This window comes from Perna viridis, chromosome 7 (genome assembly GCF_037379345.1).
Source record: "Perna viridis isolate PV_CMFRI_1.1 ecotype Kerala chromosome 7, ASM3737934v1, whole genome shotgun sequence".
Lineage (NCBI taxonomy): Eukaryota > Metazoa > Mollusca > Bivalvia > Mytilida > Mytilidae > Perna > Perna viridis.
In genome coordinates, this window is record NC_142451.1 from 3,239,843 (window position 1) to 3,259,120 (window position 19,278).

Sequence of the window (19,278 nt, forward strand, 5' to 3'; positions counted from 1 at the left end):
GTAGGTCAATTTTTCTTTATTCCATCTGGTTTCTTCCATTATAATATAACTCAACGTATGGGTTACGTATTACTTTAAAATTTCTCATTGTCATTCATTAAAAACTCTTTATGCACTGTACCTGGATTACATTCTTTTAATTACCGCCATAACCTTGGTTCCCTTGATTACTCTTACAAAATGTACATTATCTCTTATTAACGTCATTATGGTCGTATAAATCAAGACTATTGTTTTTTGTGAATTTTGTATGGTTTTATAAATTTTTAAACTTGTAGAACTCAACTGACTGTCAAATTCTTGTTTTATACATTCAAACAAGCATTGTTTAATAAAGAAAAAAACATTCTCACAAGTCTATTTCTATATTTTATAAATAGCAAGTTAGCAGAGAAAAGTTTTTTTTAATTCGCACAGGATTTTTGTATTTGTTACTTATTTATTGATTTAGGTGAACATCATGCAGTTTTTGTCTTTGTTATTAGTTTTTATTGCTATGTGTTTTCCCATGTTTCATAATTATCTTCTTTGACCTTATCCATTATCCCGGTATATATATGTTTACCAATAAAAATGATTTTGATCATTTAATCTATTTCACAAACGTAGGGTCGTGGGTTTTCACAATAATCATCTCGCAGCTTTTCTTGAGATATTCTTACGGAAGCACAATCTGCATCCTTCCCAGGAAAACCAAGTTCTTCATTATTCGGCTGTGTAGCTTTCCATGTAAAATTGTTTTCCGCAGAATCCTTCACCCACTTCCATTCTCCTTCCTGTTGTAAGTCGGATGCTCCCACGAAATAAGCATCCATATCTGGGGGAAGCGGATCTGAAATCAATGTTTACCTACTTAGTAACTGAAGTTATAGATGTTTGATAGTTATATTGGCTTTCATTTTCGTCTTTTACGAATAGTTTCACATCAAATACTTTTGAGCCTTTTACAACCTGCTTTATGGTATGGGCCTTGCTCATTATTGAAGACCATGTGGTGAACTGTTGGAATTTAATTATTCGTTGCTTGGCATTTGTTAGATGGCTATTTCATTGGCAGTTATACCAATCTCCTATTTTTATATTTTATTTGAAAATACAGCAGAATAAAGAGAAAGATGGAATGTTTCCAACATTTTCTCAAGATGCAACATACATTTTCTCAGGAAATAGATATGAGTCAGTGTTCAAGTTGCCATTGTCTCTGAAGTTATTTTGACGACGACATGACCAATTCAACAATCTATCAGTTCTGTTCATTGTGTGATACAAAAACGTAATGCTTCATTTACTCATATATTTTTGTATGTTTTGTCTTGTTCTGTTTTTTTTTTTTTTTTTTTTTAGCTCTTTCGGTTAGATATGTAAATGTACTTACAGTATCTTGCGAGGATATAAACCACAGCGGCAGTTTTCTGGGGTGAATCTAAGACTACTAAATGTCCTCCATCAGCCTGACAGTCAAGCATGGCATCAGGCCATGTTCGGTCTGTTGAACTTCGTTTGAAGCACCAACCATTGATCAGAAGGTAACTTGGGTGTGTACATTCTGGAATAAAATAAATTGAAACATCAGATTTTATTCCCGCAGATTGTTTTTGTGATATAAGTCTTTAACTCTACTTGATGGCGTTCCACGTTGTAACACATCTTCAATTAAGCTGCATGTGTATGGACTAATGCATCGCTTTCAAATTAAAAGTAACGTCATAATTTAAAAGTTTTTTTATGTTTATCTACAATTCTTTTCATTAGGCTTCTGGAACAGGGGCATGTTGCTACAAGATTCACTACAGAAGTTTTATGGTCGTCATCATGAGCTCGTGGATCGTTACAGTCTATCCATTTACACCGGGAGAAACAATTTGTTCAACGTGTTATAGTTTTTTTTTCTTTCCTCTTTCTTCGACCCAGACTTGACTATTTATGAGCAACTGGACTGCTGATTCCAGAAAAACAGAGGGACGCTTACCCTATCAGTGCATCTGGTCAATGCTCCCAGTTTTTAGTGGAGTCGAGTTGCTCATTTACTTTTGTTGCTTTGTAGGTATTTTTGAGGGGTTATTTTATGTTCTTTGTTGTGTGTGTCTGGTTTTCCTGTGTGATCTTTGTCCCTGGATTACATTTTTTTTATTTCCGTTAGAATCTTGGTTCCCTGGATTACTCTTTCTCTTTTTTCTCCATACAAATGATCAAGAGTAAACTATGTATGAAAAGTATAATATCGCAAATAGTTGAAGCTGCTCATTCTCACATGGCGATATATGAACCGGTTTGGTTGCCCCAAATAATTCAATGGACCCCAGCTGTGGTTTAGTCCATATAATTTGTTTACATGACCAACCGTTCTATATATTGACATATGACCCTCAGCAGCATGAACTATTTAGCACAAGAATAACTTAAACCATATATCTAACTTTAAGGTAGTGTATGTTACAATATCAAATTCTTTCTAATGTTTCAATCTCCGTTTCATAACCTTAGTATCAATATTGGTATAATCTTAATACTACAATTTACGAAAAAAGATATGACGGTTCCTTATTGTAAACTATCCATCTAAGATGGTGACGTCCCCTTGTAACCATCATATGTTGATTGTATGCCACAAGTGGTTCGATTTTCTCGTTTTTGAAGGCACAACCAGGGGAACCAAGATTCTGGCGGAAATCAAAAGATTGCAACCCAGTGACATAGACCAGACATGGAAAACCGACATACACAACAAAGAACACAAAAAACAGTTAATATTTTACTTTTTATTAAAATTAACAAAATACGTCTAAATGCATACACGCAATTGAGGTTTGGAAGATAATAAACTGTTTTTGTCTGTTGTCCATGTCTGGTCTTTGTCCCTGGATTACATTCTTTTGATTTCCGCTAGAACCTTGGTTCCCTTGATTCCTCTTTCGCCTGTGACTGTCAACATTTTATTATCTTCCACCTGGTCCATGCTTCCAGGTTTTAGTGGAGTCCGAGTCGCTCATTTGCTTTTGTTACTTTGTATGTATTATTTTAGTTTCTTCATGTTCTTTGTTGTGTGTGTCTGTTTTCCGTGTCTGGTCTTTTTCCCTGGATTGCATTCTTTTGATTACCGCTATAACCTTGGTTCCTTTGGTTACTCTTTCACAGAATCTTTGTAACACATTGCCATTTTCACCTCCTATTTTAGATTTTGATCGAAAGGTGCATATTATTGAATGGGGAGTTGGGGGTATCAAGTCAAGTTTTAAAAGCTTTAAATGAGTCGTGAGAATTGCAATTTTTCACACAAACTAAAAAAAAAGACTGAAATTGTTTCTGAAATGGTTTATTCAAATATATTTGAATTTCGAGACTGTACAATATTTTTATTCAAACCTGTGCTAAATTTTTAGAATTTGACGTCCGAAGATAACATTTTGTCATTTTTAAAGCATTTAACTTAATATTGGTGGCAATCCATGAATTTCTCAATAAACTATTGAAGTTATTCAATGCACATTTTGACTGACCAATCAAATTAAAAGCAAGGAGATCATGATTAGAACAAAAAATAGGATATCTATAAGCTGCGGTTAAAGACTATCCCAAGAAAACAGATAAACAAAACACAAAAGGCACGCTTACAAAAAAAACGCTTACATAGAGAAACTATAGAATAAATGAAAAATATGGACACCACCAGTAACACCGGAGTATTGACCAGGTGCAACTGTAGGATAAGTATCCTTTGATTTTGTAGAAAACACCTTTCGAGTTGCTTAGTAATGTACTCATGGTTGAGATGACAACACTACACCGATCATCGTGTTCAGGGAATTCACCATAAAACATTTGAAATTATGACATATCTTGTAGCAACAGCTTATTTGTTAGTAGTTGAGAAATACTCTATTCCTGACAAATATATTATAGACGATGAATTTCCAATGTAACGTCTGTACTGTTTTGTCTACTGATCTTACAATTTTTTTCCAGTGACAATTTTGTACTGTTGTACTGCCTGTTTGTATTTCAAAATATATACCGTAAACAATTAGCTGTTATAAAAGCGAAAGATTAAGCGTGCTATAAAACCTGGTTAAATCGACAATTTTCATTGGAGATGTCTGCACCAAGGCAGGGCCAGGGTCGTTCCGATAGTTTTAAACTGTCTGGTTTTATTTTTTTAGGGGGGAGGGGGGGTTTGTTTGTTTGTTTTTGTTTTTGTTTTTGTCTCTTTTTTTTTGCCTTGACATGACAATTTGTTTTTTGGCTATTCGATTTGATTATTACCTTGAGTTTATTACTTCGGTAATTTTGCTATAACCGTTTATTTAGCGCGGTTAAAACATATCGTGCGGCTACGGTATTTCCCTGCATAACAAATTGACAAATGAAGGAATACATATACAAACAAATAGAAAATGCAGTATCAAATAACAACAGAGAGTTGCATATGTGTCATCGGGGAAAATAAACCATTTAAAGGGAAAGGCCACCTTTGTATTAAGTTCGGCTCTTATGATAAATTATATCCACGTAAACAAAAATAAATAACCTTTAATGTAAAATGCGCTTTTATAAAATGCTGAAAGGCTATGCAAAGTTCGAAGTCTTTGAAATATATGTAAATAGCCATCTTGCAGAGCTCTCCTTTCTGAAGGAAGATCATAAGCAGACTTTATTGATTTTAACCGATAGCTTCCGATTGGCTCGTGACATCAGTAAGTCGGTTTGGCACTGATACAAGTACTGCAAATAATATGTAAAATGAAGAATATTACGTAAATATTTATACGATCCTGTTTATCTAATCACCAAAACATGTTGTCAAGCTTAAGATTGCAGGAATGATAAAAGAGAATATTCTAAAAGTTTTTGATCGGCAACACGAGCATTCTTTGGAAGTAGTTTTCCTATAAGATATATATATACTAGTCTTCTGGCAGCAAATCCCGTTGTTCGTCAATGTTGTCTGACATTTGCCTCAATCTCTTCTTCTGTTTATTTTGGGTTGAAATTATAGGGGGAAGTCCAAATTTGATATTTCTTCGGACATCGTAATCAATTACCTATTTACTTTCACTTTACAAACCGACTTCGTGACGTCACAACTCAACTGATCATGGTGGCGCCCATAGACGCGGAAAATTCAAATTGCCTAATTTTAAATCGCGATTTATAAGTTAATAAATGGAAATAATTTTGTTTCAATTTAATTTTCATGAACATTTAAAAGACTTTTTCCGATATTTATGACTTACACCATAACATGGTCTTCTTTAAATCATTAAACATCGAAAAGATATTTTTGTATCAATGGTAAAAGGCCAATAGGTTTCATCTTTAATAATTTACAAGAGAAAATCACAAATATATAAAGATTGAAATCTGCAAACCATCATTACATTCAAATAGAAAATCAGTCGTTTATGTCACTAATAGTTTTCTCTAACGGCACATATTTTGTCTCTGGGCTTAATGGTAACTTTGATCGGGGTCCGGACATCTCGGCTCGTGGACATGTCGGGTCGTCACGATCCGAGATGTCAGGTATTCTCTGATCCTAATTTTTGAAATGACTATATCTATATTAAGTGGAGTGAAATTTAGGCGGTTCACATAGAAGTATTCTTATAAAAATAATACTTTTAAAAAGTAAAAGTAACTAAATAACAGACATTGAATGAAAGCACCTTCGAGTGAGCTTGTGTGTCTCCGAGACAAATGCATTTATTGGATAAAGAGGATAATTTTGACATAGAAAAGATTTTAAAAATAAATAATTATTTCAAGTATGATTATAAGCTATTGTTATAAAATTTAATGTTTGCAGCCTTATATAAAACACATAAATGTTGCCTTTTTCTGTCTGTTTTACAAAATTATTCAAGTATTTAAAAAAAAATTGGATAACAATATCGTATATCGGAGACAAAAATTGGCCACTTTTAAAGGGAAAGCGTGACAATAACAACAAACAATACAGAAAACCTAGGAGGAAAACAACACCACTAAATTGAGAACTCCACTAAAAGTTAATTTCGAAAGCAAAAAGTGACGGTTGAGTCAGTGTTTCTCCTAATTATATTCATATCCTGTTCAGTTACTAGAGATACAAATGGAACTAATCTACCCTCATGATGAGAAAAATATTTTATCACACAGTGCGTGATGCTCATAAAATACACAACATCTGTTGATCAGTGCAGGATGGAGATAAAATACACCATATCCGTTGACCATTGATGGATGGAATAGAATACTCAAAATTGATATGTCGACCAGAACAGGATGGAGATAGCATACACTTCGTCTGTCGACCATTCATGATGGCATAGACAACACGACATCTGTCTGGCAGAGCGGGATAGAGAACACATCTGTCGACAAGTACAGGGTGGATATAGAAAACAATACATCTGCCGACCAGTGCTGGATTGAGATAGATTACACCGCGTCTTTTGGACAGTGCAGGATGGAAATAGAATACAACAATCCGTCGAGCAGTACAGGATAGAGATAGGATTAAAGACACCCTTAGAACAGTGAAGGATGGAGATAGAATCAAACACATCGCCGACCAGTACTGGATAGAGATAGAATGAAACACATGTGCCAACCAGTACAAGATGGAGATAGAACACACAACTTCTGTTTAACAAGGTTAGATGGAAATAGATTAAAACATCTGTCGACCAGTGCTGGATGGAGATTTATTACACCGCATCAATCTATTAGTGCATGACGGAGATGAAATACACAACACCAATCGACCAGTGCAGAATGGCAGTAGTAGTTACTTTTAAGTAATACATAAATCAGACAGTGGGTGAAATCATAATGAAAAATAGCACACAAGTTTTCCTTACCCCGAATGTTATTTGAAAAGCAGAAATAGCATTAATTTCTTTTTTTAGTGCTAGTAATGCCAGGTAACAATTATATGAACTCCATTGCAATGTCATGACCAAAGGGAGAAAATTCTCTTTCGTCTCATCATTCTATTGTAACTTTAAACTCGCTTTTCTACATCATCTGACACTTCTCGGACGAACGAACCATCAATTTGTGTTCAATAGATAATGAAATATGTGCCCACATTGGCATTTTTTTTGTGTGTTTTGTTTGAGCATGATTGAGTACATTTCGATTTTACCTGATTATTACAAATTGTAGCACTTTATACACCACATCGGTCAACCAGTGCATGAGTAAGATAGAATTCACGATACCAGTCGAACAATGCAGGGTAGCGGTCGTAAATATTTTAGGTAACACTACCTATGTTTTGTTATTGATAAGATCTAACAGCTCCTGCTGCATACAATTTTATATCAAAATTTTTAAGGTTTCTTTATACTAAAAATTAACTTTTGGCAATAAAATTCCGAATCGTCAGCAGTGGGATGATTCAAACACGGCAAAGTCATAAACGTGAATACATGAATCAAAGACGATCTAAATACACAATGTAGCGAATCAAATAAAACATTACACATAAATCTCAAATAAGGGAAACAAAACGTCACACACAAAAAATTATACTACTACTAAATGAACTCCCGCAAAAAATGGGGATAACATCAGGTGTTGCAGAAAGGTAAGCATCTCCTGAACCTGCTCTGTCATGTTGCAAGTGAGTATAATAAGATGATAAACTTGCAACAATAATACAGATCTGCAACACTTATCATACGAAATCATTCATTTCAACTAAGTATCATAATAAAAACGTTGTAAATTGTAACATATTAACACAATAGCACGATGTTTCAAAATAAAACATAAAATGAGTTTGATCGGAAATATTAATATTTAAGTTAGCCGAAGCTGCATATGTCAGATCGTTTTATCTAATTATGTATAAACTATAACTCAAAAGAAAATGCGTTTTGAAATTATCGTTTTGAAGAGTACTATGATTTGAATTATATATATAAATATATATATATATATATAAGGGTCTGAAAAATTCCCAACGATGTTAGAACTGTCAATTTTGCGAAGCAAGTTTTTGTCGTTCCCTCCGCGGGACTCGAACTCGTACCTCTGTGACATCTATGGCAACACCGCCTGCACTAAATCCAACGCCCTAGACCACTCGGCCAGCTAGGCTATATCAAAATATAGCTTTCGCTGGCCGGGTCATTCCTCCTCGTAGGATTAATCTAGGGCTGTAACTTAGTACACGATGTATGGTAGTACGGGACAGTTCATCTAGGTGTTACGGAGGAATGACCCGGCCAGCGAAAGTACTCATACTTTGTAAAAACAAAGATTCCAAATCATCTCCTTAATGAAATGCAGCTAATGTTATCAAAATGCTGGAATTTATTATTACCAACACATTTATCCTGGTGGTGGACGTGTTTTTCAACAAGTGATCGGCATTCCAATGGGAACAAATTGTGCTTCGTTACTTGCTGACCTATTTGTTCACTCTCATGACCCTGAGGTTTTTTTAGCTGATCTGACCCAAAGAGGGAACATCATTTGGCCAGATCCATTGTTCTCAGTTCCCTGTATATAGATGATGTATTATCATGAAATAATCCAAGGTTGGAGATTTTAAACATCGAATGTCCCCGCCCCCCCCCCAAAAAAATAAACCAACATACAAACAAACAAACAACAACAAAAACCAACAACAACAACAAACTTGAGATTTAGGACACTGTTAAGTCAGCCTGATATCTTGACATATAATTAGAGATCATTAGTAAAGGCAAACTTTTGACAAAACTATACGACAAACGCGACGACTTCTCATTCCGTATGCCAATTTTCTTTTCATCTGTAGACATCCCTTCAGCCAATGGAGTTTTTATATCACAACTCGTACGTTGCCAGGGCTTGCCGTAACTACGCAAACCTTTTGTACCGTGCTAGAATTCTTACAATTAGGTTTCTGGAACAAGGTCATTTTGCTACAAGTACAGAAATATGATCTTATGGATCGTTATGATGTAAACATTTCTCCGTTGAAAACTGACTTGTTCATCATGTCATAGGTTTCTTTTCCTCTTTCGTCTACCCCTGACTTGACTTTTTACGAGAAAGTCACCGGTGCACCTGGTTCATGCTTCTAGTTGTTAGTTGAGTCCGCGTTGGTCATTTACTTCTATTTCTTTGTACGTTTTATTTTTGTTGTTTCATGTTTTCTGTGGTGCATGTCTTTTTTTCTGTCTAGTCTTATATCTTTGGATTATTATATTTTGATTTTTGCTTGAATCTTGGTTCCCTCACCTTAAACAGTATTAATGAAATAAATAAATGAGCGTTACAAACTAGTAGATATTACATTCAAATAATTCAGAAACAAGTATCGAAAGAACTTATATAAATCTGTCTCCTGCTTCCTATAATAACAGTTTGACAATAACCCCACTCTTCAGAGAAAGTCCGTGTACAGATCACGGGCTCGATAGTAAAGGAGATTATGATATATTGCCACTAAGATGGGAGATATTTTCTATTGGGAAGTCACAATAATTATATTTGTCAAAGTTTGTTTCAAATGTCCTGTGTTATCTATGTTCAAATTAAGGTCTAGGTATGATGCAGACGATGGTGTATCAGTTGCCTCTTTTATTTTAAGTTCATTTTGGGTAGATTATCCTTGTCATCCTTGAAACTTGGATTATTCAGATATAACACATCATCTACTTAACGGAAACGTATATTGAGGAATTGGCTTCTCTTATTTCTGTAGGAGCCCTTGTATAAAGCTGGTCAATAGGAATGTAAGAACGGATAAGAGTGACACACAAATCGTTACCATAGGTATCCCGATAGTCTCGATAATCGCAAACATTTTAATAACATCGGACTCGGTGCAAAACTAAGACTATTGTAAGAACGACATTCCTGTATAGTCCAAGTCACCTCAGATTGTTTGCGGTTTTTTGCGTTTATTTTTGTAATTACTCGACGGTTCCTTTCAAAAACTTGCCATTTTATTCATGTCGTTCTGTACTACGATTCCCTTACAATTATTTTTCGTTCTTACTTCCGAGATTGAAAAAATTCAAAATTTATTTTTCCTACGAGAATTTTGCATTGAATGTATTGTTTATCCGCCATCTTGTTTCTATGGATATTTTGAAATGTTCCCTATTATCTCACAATTGAAGAGCTGAAATACCATGATTTCCCGCCAAACTTCTGCTCTTTACCTTTAGTGAAAGATAAAACAAGAAGTTCCGAATGAAAATGTTACAACTGGTACTTAATAAGAGTCATACTACATAAAGTAATTAATTAGCAGGGAACCAGAAGTATGGCGGGAAATCATGGTATTTCAGCTCTTCAATTGTGAGATAATAGGGAACATTTCAAAATATCCATAGAAACAAGATGGCGGATAAACAATACATTCAATGCAAAATTCTTGTAGGAAAAATAAATTTTGAATTTCGGAGGTAATAAAAATAATTGTAAGGGAATCGTAGTACAGAACGACATGAATAAAATGGCAAGTTTTTGAAAGGAACCGTAGAGTAATTACAAAAATAAACGCAAACAATCTGAGGTGACTTGGACTATAGGTCTTTTGAATTATTGAATCAACATCCGAATCACACCACTAGTAGACTTCAACATGTAAAAACTTAAGTCCATCTTTGACTGCCGTGAGTAAGTTTAACTTCATTTATATTGTAAATGTTAAGGTAAATATATAAAATAATCACAAATAATTTCAATAAAATATATAATTCGTGTTTATTACTTACAAATATGAATGGGGAACGAGTCAATGTGGTTAGGAGAATGAGCGTATGGGAAAGTGGGAAGGGTTACCCCAAAGAAAAGCTGTATTATTGGGTGATATTTTGTTGTCCTGGATTTTATTTGTGTCTGTATTTATAAGCTCAGTTTACTCTAATTGATGTCAAATTATTTTCTATATTTCGTAAATTTTGGTTTTGTTACTGTATTGTTTTTGTTTGATAAATTGGTCTGAGGAATTGTTTCATATATTGTGTCCCGACTAAGAACTTTGCTGAGTATAAATGTTATTTGGTTTTGTTTCTGGAGTTTAAAAAAAAACAAGGTTTCTTTTTTATATCCACTTAACGATTTTCAGGTTTTCTCTGACAAAAACAATCGAATATAAGGTTATAGTCCTATTTAAAGATATATATGTCTCGAATATTTCTACAGTCAATCAAAAAAAATGTATTCATTCAAACAACCCTTTATAACAACTTTCGTCTTAAATCCTCCTTAAAAACTAAAGGCAACAAGGCCTACCTTAATAGCGAAAATAAATAACGAAAAATAACATCAGTATAATCAAGCCACTTGTTAACTAGGCTTTACATGTATTGCTTTAAACATAAGGAGTAGAGTAATTTCCAGTCGTTTTCCGTAAAATTCACAAATTTTGTTAAAGATAGTTTTAAAATATAAACATTATTCAGTGCATACTGGTTTGCAACACTTCTAAATTTATCAACAGATAATCAATATAACAATAATACGTATGGTGTATATGTCAAAGAAACAAAAACCCCATCGAGATGAAAATGTCAGCCCAAGGGCCACCCATGGGTCTTCAAGGTCACCTATGGGTCTTCAATGAACGACGATGACATACCAAAGGACCGGCTGCATTTGGCCCCAAAACATCATTATACACAGTTACAGCGAAAGAGTTGCCCCTACGCACGTAACATGAGAAAATAAAATAAAGGTGAAAATGAAACAAAACATACAGAGGCCGGAAATTCCTAAGTTGGAACAGGCGCCAAAATGCGGCAGTGTAAAGTACTTTACTCACAACACTCCCTCTTTAAAATCTGCCCACTGTGGAAAAAATATTACACAATTCAACACGCCTAAAAATCAGTTCAAAAATGTCTGAGTCTTTTGTTAAAACAAAAATAAAAATTGAATTTAAATTACTCAAATTTACAAATAAGGACTATTTACATTTAACTGACATCCCAGATCCAGACCAGTTTAAACTTACAAAATGTTATGTCCCCATCGTATGTAAAATCAATCCCAATCGTCCCCATGTGGGGTTGAGAATCACGGTACATCATAAATCATACAATTAGGGCACAACCCATGTCATGACAAAAAAGCTTTAAAAATATAGTGTTTTAATTTCTATGTAAAGACCACATGAGCAAATCAGTGTTAATACAAAAAAATGCTATCCTCAACGATTTGGCACTAATATCATAACTATATACTTTACGAATGAACCTATTCAACAGTTTAATTAACTTATTGGGTGAGTATCAAGCTTTCCGTGCTTTGTGTAGAATATTGCCGTAAAATAAAGGGTGGGAGATAAAATAAAGGGTGGGAGATACCCACACGTATTAATCCCCCACAAGAACATCTGCTTTTGAGAGTGAGTTTCTTACGAGCTTGTGATATCGAAAATCTTGATGTAGATATATAAAGATTCCTTTCGTTAAAATCCGTAACATCGTTACAAATACGAGCAAATCAAAACACCAATTGTGATATGTTAAGACCATATGATGGTGACAAGGGGACGTCAACATCTTAATACGGATAGTTTACCATTATCGATATGACTACTAAGATCAAGAAACATTCTTTATTATCAATATTTGCTTTATTCAAAGACGATTCTACAGGATATACATCTTAAATATAAATATTGAAGTCATCGTTGTTTAGAGCCAAAATATCGTCCAAATATCTAAAGGTTTTATCATTTTTTTCTACCGAATATTGTTTGGAAAGGTCTCTATTTATTCTAGCTGTAAATTGATTCATTACAGTACAAAAAGAGGTCCGCGATAAGTGGTGCACAATTGGTTCCCATGGGAATTCCAATAACTTGACGATAAACGGTTTTGCCAAAGCGTACGAAATGTTGTCTAACACGAATTCGAGTGCTACAAGTATATAAAAAAGTCCAATTAAGGTAGTTTTATGTTTTTCATTATTAAAAACTGATCTTAAAGAATTTGAACAAATATATTCACATCCCGATTTATTGAATGACCATTTGTTAGATATGTGAATTTTTGTTTTATGAGATTATGTGGAAATGTAGTGTAAACAGTTGAAAGGTCAAAACGTTGAACAGATTCGAAAGATCCCACAGGGGCATATAATTTATTAAGCGTTTCAAGCGAGTTTTTAATACTCAAAAATTTGCTGAGCGCACTAGTAGATAAAATAGAAAGTTTAGTTTTAGAGCACTGACTTAATGAGGAAATGAATCTATATTTATATGGTGAAGTTTAGGAAGCCAGAACATGGTTGGAACTTCCATACCATTAGGCTCAGCTTATAAAAGAAGTAGCGACGAGTGTTTGTTCACAATTTCACTTTCTGAAAATTTAGTCAGTTGGAATGTTGGTGAAATCGTAATTTCTTTTTGTAGAATTTCAATATAAAATTTACGACAAATAACAATAAATGCAGCTTTAACAGCAGGAACAAAAACAAATTGATTTTATACAATACGAATGCAGTGAGTCCTGGATGATGTTACGACATTTATTCCAATTAATAGTGGCTGGAGGACGGTACATAGGTGCTTTTTGAAGAAATATTTTCAACTCTCGGTCTTAAACGACATTCAGATTATTGTACTTACCTGGGAACTGAGGCCATAAATATATGTATTCATTTAATTCGTAGAAATAGTCTGCCTGTACGTGCTAGACAATTTTAAAGATTCTTCAAGTATGTAATACCCAGCTTTTTTATTATTTCTTTTTATTAAACTGTTGTTAAAATATACCAATGTTTAATGAATTGACAATTTAACAGCATATGTGTTATATTTTCCGCTTTCGACTTGTCCCTAGCAATATTTCATAAAAAAATCAAGAGCCTCCTCGTGCCTAAACGGCAGATTTCGTTGCATTTGGAAATTTTTCCCCTCAAATAGAATTTTCGCTTAAAATCGTTTTAAAAATACTTCAATTTTTAAACAAATTGATTTCGAACGTGTAATAATGATCATATTTCAGAATCTAAGACTACTAAATTTCCTCCACCAGCTTGACAGTCAAGCACGACATCATGTCAATTTTGATGTGTTCTACATCTACATTGGTAATCCGTAAAGAGCCTGTCCGACTCATCACACGAATGGGGAAAAAACTAGTGAACGTCATCCAAAAAGGTGCTTTACAATATTTACATGTGAAAGGTGAAGTGCAGATAAAAACATGGCTAGCTCTCTACGGATTCTGGACATAGGATATGAGGCTGGTCTTAAATGCCTCATAGTCCTCCTGGTCGATCAGTTGTGCTGGTAAGGCGTTCCAGTCTATGAGTGTTCGAACAAAGAAGCTGTTTTTTCTCAGCTCACTAGTAGAGCCTAGTCTAATGAAACGCCTTTGGTGAAACTGTCTGGTCGTTCTAGTTGGTTGTTGAATGTAATCCGGTATCGGTATTGCTACTATTTGATGTACGATTTTGTAAAATAGTAGTAGACGTGATGTTCTTCGTCTATCATGAAGTGTTGGTAATTTCAGGTCTTCTAGGAGTGTTGTTACTGTCCCTGGATCTCGTGAATATTGATGGCCGATGAATCTGGTTGCTCGTCGTTGTATCATCTCCAGCTGATAGATGTGCTTCTGGATGAAAGGATCCCATACACTACTGCTATATTCAAGGGTTGGTCTTACTAGACTTATGTAGGCTTGTCTTTTGATAGATGTTGGACAGCTTCCTAGGTTTCTTCGTAGGAACCTAAGTGTCTTATTTGCCTTCGCTACGATGTTACTTATGTGGGTATCCCAAGATAATGTACTTGTAAATTCTACTCCTAGGTATGGATTACGGTGTACTGTCTCAAGTATGTGTCCTTCCATATTGTAGTCATATATGATTGGTTGCTTTCCTGTTGTTATTCGAAGGACATAACATTTTGATGGATTAAATATCATCTGCCAGGTCTTAGTCCAATCGACCATGGTGGTGAGGTCCTGTTGTAACTGATGACAGTGATTCATTGATGACACTGCTAGGTATAATAGGCTGTCATCTGCGAATAGTCTTATTGGCGACTTGATGTTATTGCCGATGTCGTTGATGTAGATAAGAAACATCAGTGGGCCTAAGACTGTTCCTTGTGGCACTCCAGATTTTACGGGACATGATGTTGATTCCTCCCCGTCCACAAGTACTTTTTGATCACGAGTAGTAAGCCAAGACTTAAGCCATCCGTGAATATCTCCTCTTACTCCATAGTGGTCCAATTTATGTAAAAGTTTTCTATGAGGTACTGGATCAAAAGCCTTGCTGAAGTCTAATATTAGCAGATCTACTTGTTGTTTGTTATCCAGATGCTTGCTGATTTCTTCAACAGTGATGATAAGCTGTGTTTCACAAGATCTGTTTTTCCTGAATCCGTGCTAGAAGTCTGACAAGATGTTATTTTGCTCTAGATGGTTCATGACATGTCTGAATAGTATATGCTCCATGCTCTTGCACGGTACGGATGTCAAGGATACTGGTCTATAATTAACGGGTTTTGATATATCGCCCTTTTTAAATAGTGCTGTTATATTTGCTGTTTTCCAGTCGTGTGTTACTTCTTGTTGTTCTAATGATTTTTCATAAATGGTCTTTAGAGGTGTTTAACTTGGTTTGAAGCAGTAAGTAATTTGGACGTGAACATTCATAAATAAGATATATTGAAATGACCGAAACTTTTAGTATATTTCCATTGAGAATATAAAAGGTTTATACATTAATTCATTCCGTTTCCATTAAAACAAAGTAGTAGTGTCTTAATTCATTGATGATAGTAATTTCGTTTTCACAGGTTTGAGATTGATTTGCTATAACAGGAGTTTAGGTAATCTATTACGATTTAAGGCCAAAAATTAAGATAAGACGGGAGAAATTTTCGAATACGAATAAATCTTCCAATTAAGTGTGAAGTAAGAAAGAATATGGTATATGATCAAGAAATGACGTATAAAATAGCATTGATTTAATTTAAATTAAAATAGAAAAGTAGAATGGAGTGTTGTTAGATACTACATGCAGTGACTGAATTGATAGGTCTGATTTTAATTTGATGTAAACAAATGTAGATGTCTGATTTTCTGTAGATGTAAATACATGTAGATGACTGATTTTTATTTGATGTAAATAAATGCAGATATCTGATTTTCATCAGGTGTGCACTCCGTTATACCTTACACCGGTTTCATTGGCAAGAATTGCCGACTGTGTTAGTGTCTTAATGCTATTTATATGTACAGGATGGCGAACGTGAATGTTTGAAGAGTAATCAAAGGAACCAAGATTCTAGCGGAAATCAAAAGAATATAATCCAGGGACAAAGACCAAACATTGAAAACAGACACACTCAACAAAGAACATGAAATAAACAAAATAATACGTACAAAACAACAAAAGTAAATCAGCAACTTGGCCTCCACTAAAATATGGGAGAATGGACCGGATGCATCGGTAAGATAAGCGTCCTTTTCAAAAACACCAGCCAAGCTGCTCATGAAAGTCACGTCCGGGGTACACGAAGGAGGAATGAAAACTGACACAATGAACAAATCGATTTTTTTCGTGCAACAGTGCAGGTGGATACACCGTAACGATCCACGAGTTCATGATGCTGACAATAAATCTTCTGTAGTGATGATTTCCATCGTGTAGCAACATAACTCTGTTTCAGAAGCATAATTGTAAGATCTAGCGCGGTATAAAATGTCTGCGTATAGAGTATGAGTTGTGATATGGAAACTCCATACGCAGGTGCTGGAAGGATGTTGCCACAGATGAATGGGAAGTTGACAATACGGAATGAGGAGTCATCGCGTCGGCCAAATAGTTTGGTCAATAGTTTTCATTTACCATCGATCTCTAAGAGTATGTCAAGACAGTAGGCTGACTTCATTGTGTTTGTAGTAGCCTTTATCTCGAGTTCTTTGGGGAAGATACAAAACTAGAAATGTTTAACGATAATACGTCATCTCTACAACGGAAAGTAAGATGAAAGGATTTGGCTAAACGATGTTCCGTCTTTTTGGATCAGATCAGCTATAAAGTTAGCCTTATAAAAGTGAATGAATAGGTCAGCGAAATGAGAAGCACAATTTGGTCCGATTGGTATGCCGACCGTTTGTTGAAAAACGTGTCCACCACACTGTTGTAGATAAAAAAAAATTCCAGCTTTTTGAAAACATCTTCTTCCGTATATTTGGAAGATAATTTGGAATCGGTTTTTTTTTTTTAGTCTAGTACTTGGTAGAAATTCTCATTACTTTGTTAAAAAGGGACGATTCCAAATAATTTTCTAAATATACCGACGATGATGTCAATTTTTTTTATCGATAACCTATTTGTCTAGTGCGGTTGATGTATTTTTCGTCTGATGATTGGCAAATTGTGCTCCCATACTCGCTGATATATTCCTGAACTCTGATATGGCTGACATTATAGTTATTATGATTCCCAAGAACGCCAGATCCATTGATCTCAGTTTTCGTTATATAAATGACGTGTTGTTTTTCAACAATCTTAGTTTCGGGGATTTGATGCATTGCATTTGCACCAAAGAACTTGAATTAAAGGAAGCTACAGATACTGCGAGATCAGCCTCATATCTTGACCCACACTAAGAGATAAATGGAAAGGGCAAACTCATGACCGAACTATACAATAAGCCCAGTTCTTTGTTTTATGGTATGTTTTCCATGTCTGGTCTTTGTCCGTGGATTACATTCTTTTGATTTCCGCTAGAATCTAGGTCCTCTTGATTACTCTTTTGTCTGTGGTAACATCCCTTCCGCACCTATGCATTCAGTGTTCATATTACAACACATACGTTAAGCCGGAGGTTGCACAAACTACACGGATTTTTTGTGTTGTGCTACACTTCTTTCACTTCTTTCTATTAGGTTTTGGAACAGGGTTATATTGCTACATGATAAAGTCATCACTACACAAACATATATTTATGGTTATATTTTAATGAAACTATGTCTTTGACCTTAATGAACTGTTACCTTTTGGTTGTTTCTTTATGAATATCTTCTTATCTCCGTCTGATGAGGTAATATTGGGTGATAGACTGCCGCTGCAGTAACAATTCGACCCAGTCAATACCACTGTAGAGCAGATAGGTGAGTTTATACATTGCAAACAACATTGCATTATCTGTTCTCTGGTTTTCATACACAAAAATGAAGTAGAATCAGGCGAAAGTAAGTTGGCATCGGATATCAGTTTGAAACTCCATTCAACATGCGCTGTGGATACTAATACTGAAAGAGACAGGAATGTGAATCAGTGGTTTGACATTTTCAAATCAACTGAAATTGCCAAAATGTAGTGTTTCCTTTTCATATTCGCATTTGTATGGCATTTTATTACAGGGAGATAGTTTATTAAGCTTTAAACAGAGGTGTCTGTCCCCAATTGTTCGTTTTATGATTTTATGAATAAAGAAATGATGCTCATTTAAGCAAAAGTTTCACACAAATTTGGTCTCGCATCTTAAGATCTGGTTATACGTTATCTTGGAATGATGTTCTTAATCTGTGTCTATAATAACCTACCGAGGTCTAAACTCTAGTAAAGTTATCAAAAGTAATAGATCCTTAAAATCAGAGAAATCCATGTAAGATTTAAAAAAAACTGTATAAAAAATAACAATTCTTACCAAAACAGTGAAGTCCAACAAACGACAAACAATAGCAGTATAACCTAGTCATCCGTAAAAGTTGTTTTTATTTATATTGTTTGTAAAACACTGTCCTTAAGGTTGAATAATATATGTATTATTCATAAATGTCGTTCATATCAGTCGTTTTAAATTCATGCTAACTTTCATTGCAGTATAGTTTATAACACTTCTATCTGTCAACGGATAATCAATGCATATTTATGATTCGTAGCAATAATTGAAGTCAAAACCACCTTCAATCCCTTAAATAGGCTGTTAATTAAGAGCTATGGTTTCTGTATACTCTCTCATGTCGTAGCTACTGTGATTGATTGATGAAAAATTTATGGTAAAAATCCTCATTGCTTTTCTTTCAAATACAATTTATTATGTAGATATTGGCTAACATTGAGTTTTTAAAGTCAAGCTTTAAAAAATTCATTGGTTTAATATTATGTAATATTACCATAAATGATTAATTGGCAGTTGAGAATTCATCTAAATCCCAAGTTTGAACTCAGTTGTTTGTGATACTAATCATATTTATGTTCATGATAGACTTATCTACTCAGTATGTCAGTATGATCAGTCTCAAGTATGTAAATTAGTTCTTTTTTATTTGTTTTTGTTTCTGTTTTCTGTTTTAGTTTGGTTTTGTTGTT

At 34.5% G+C, this 19,278-nt stretch overlaps 1 protein-coding gene across 1 annotated transcript; it reads right to left on the reverse strand.

Annotated features, from left to right (window-relative positions):
* Positions 1-394: 394 nt before the first annotated feature.
* Positions 395-18,719, reverse strand: LOC148610983 (C-type lectin domain family 4 member E-like). Its single transcript, XM_088590955.1, has 4 exons — positions 18,614-18,719; positions 17,958-18,215; positions 1,376-1,546; positions 395-832 (listed from the first exon to the last, which is right to left on the reverse strand). Exons 1-4 carry the CDS (start codon positions 18,663-18,665, stop codon positions 588-590), a joined length of 726 nt encoding a protein of 241 aa, XP_088447081.1. The 5' UTR covers positions 18,666-18,719; the 3' UTR covers positions 395-587.
* Between the last annotated feature and the right edge of the window lie 559 nt (positions 18,720-19,278).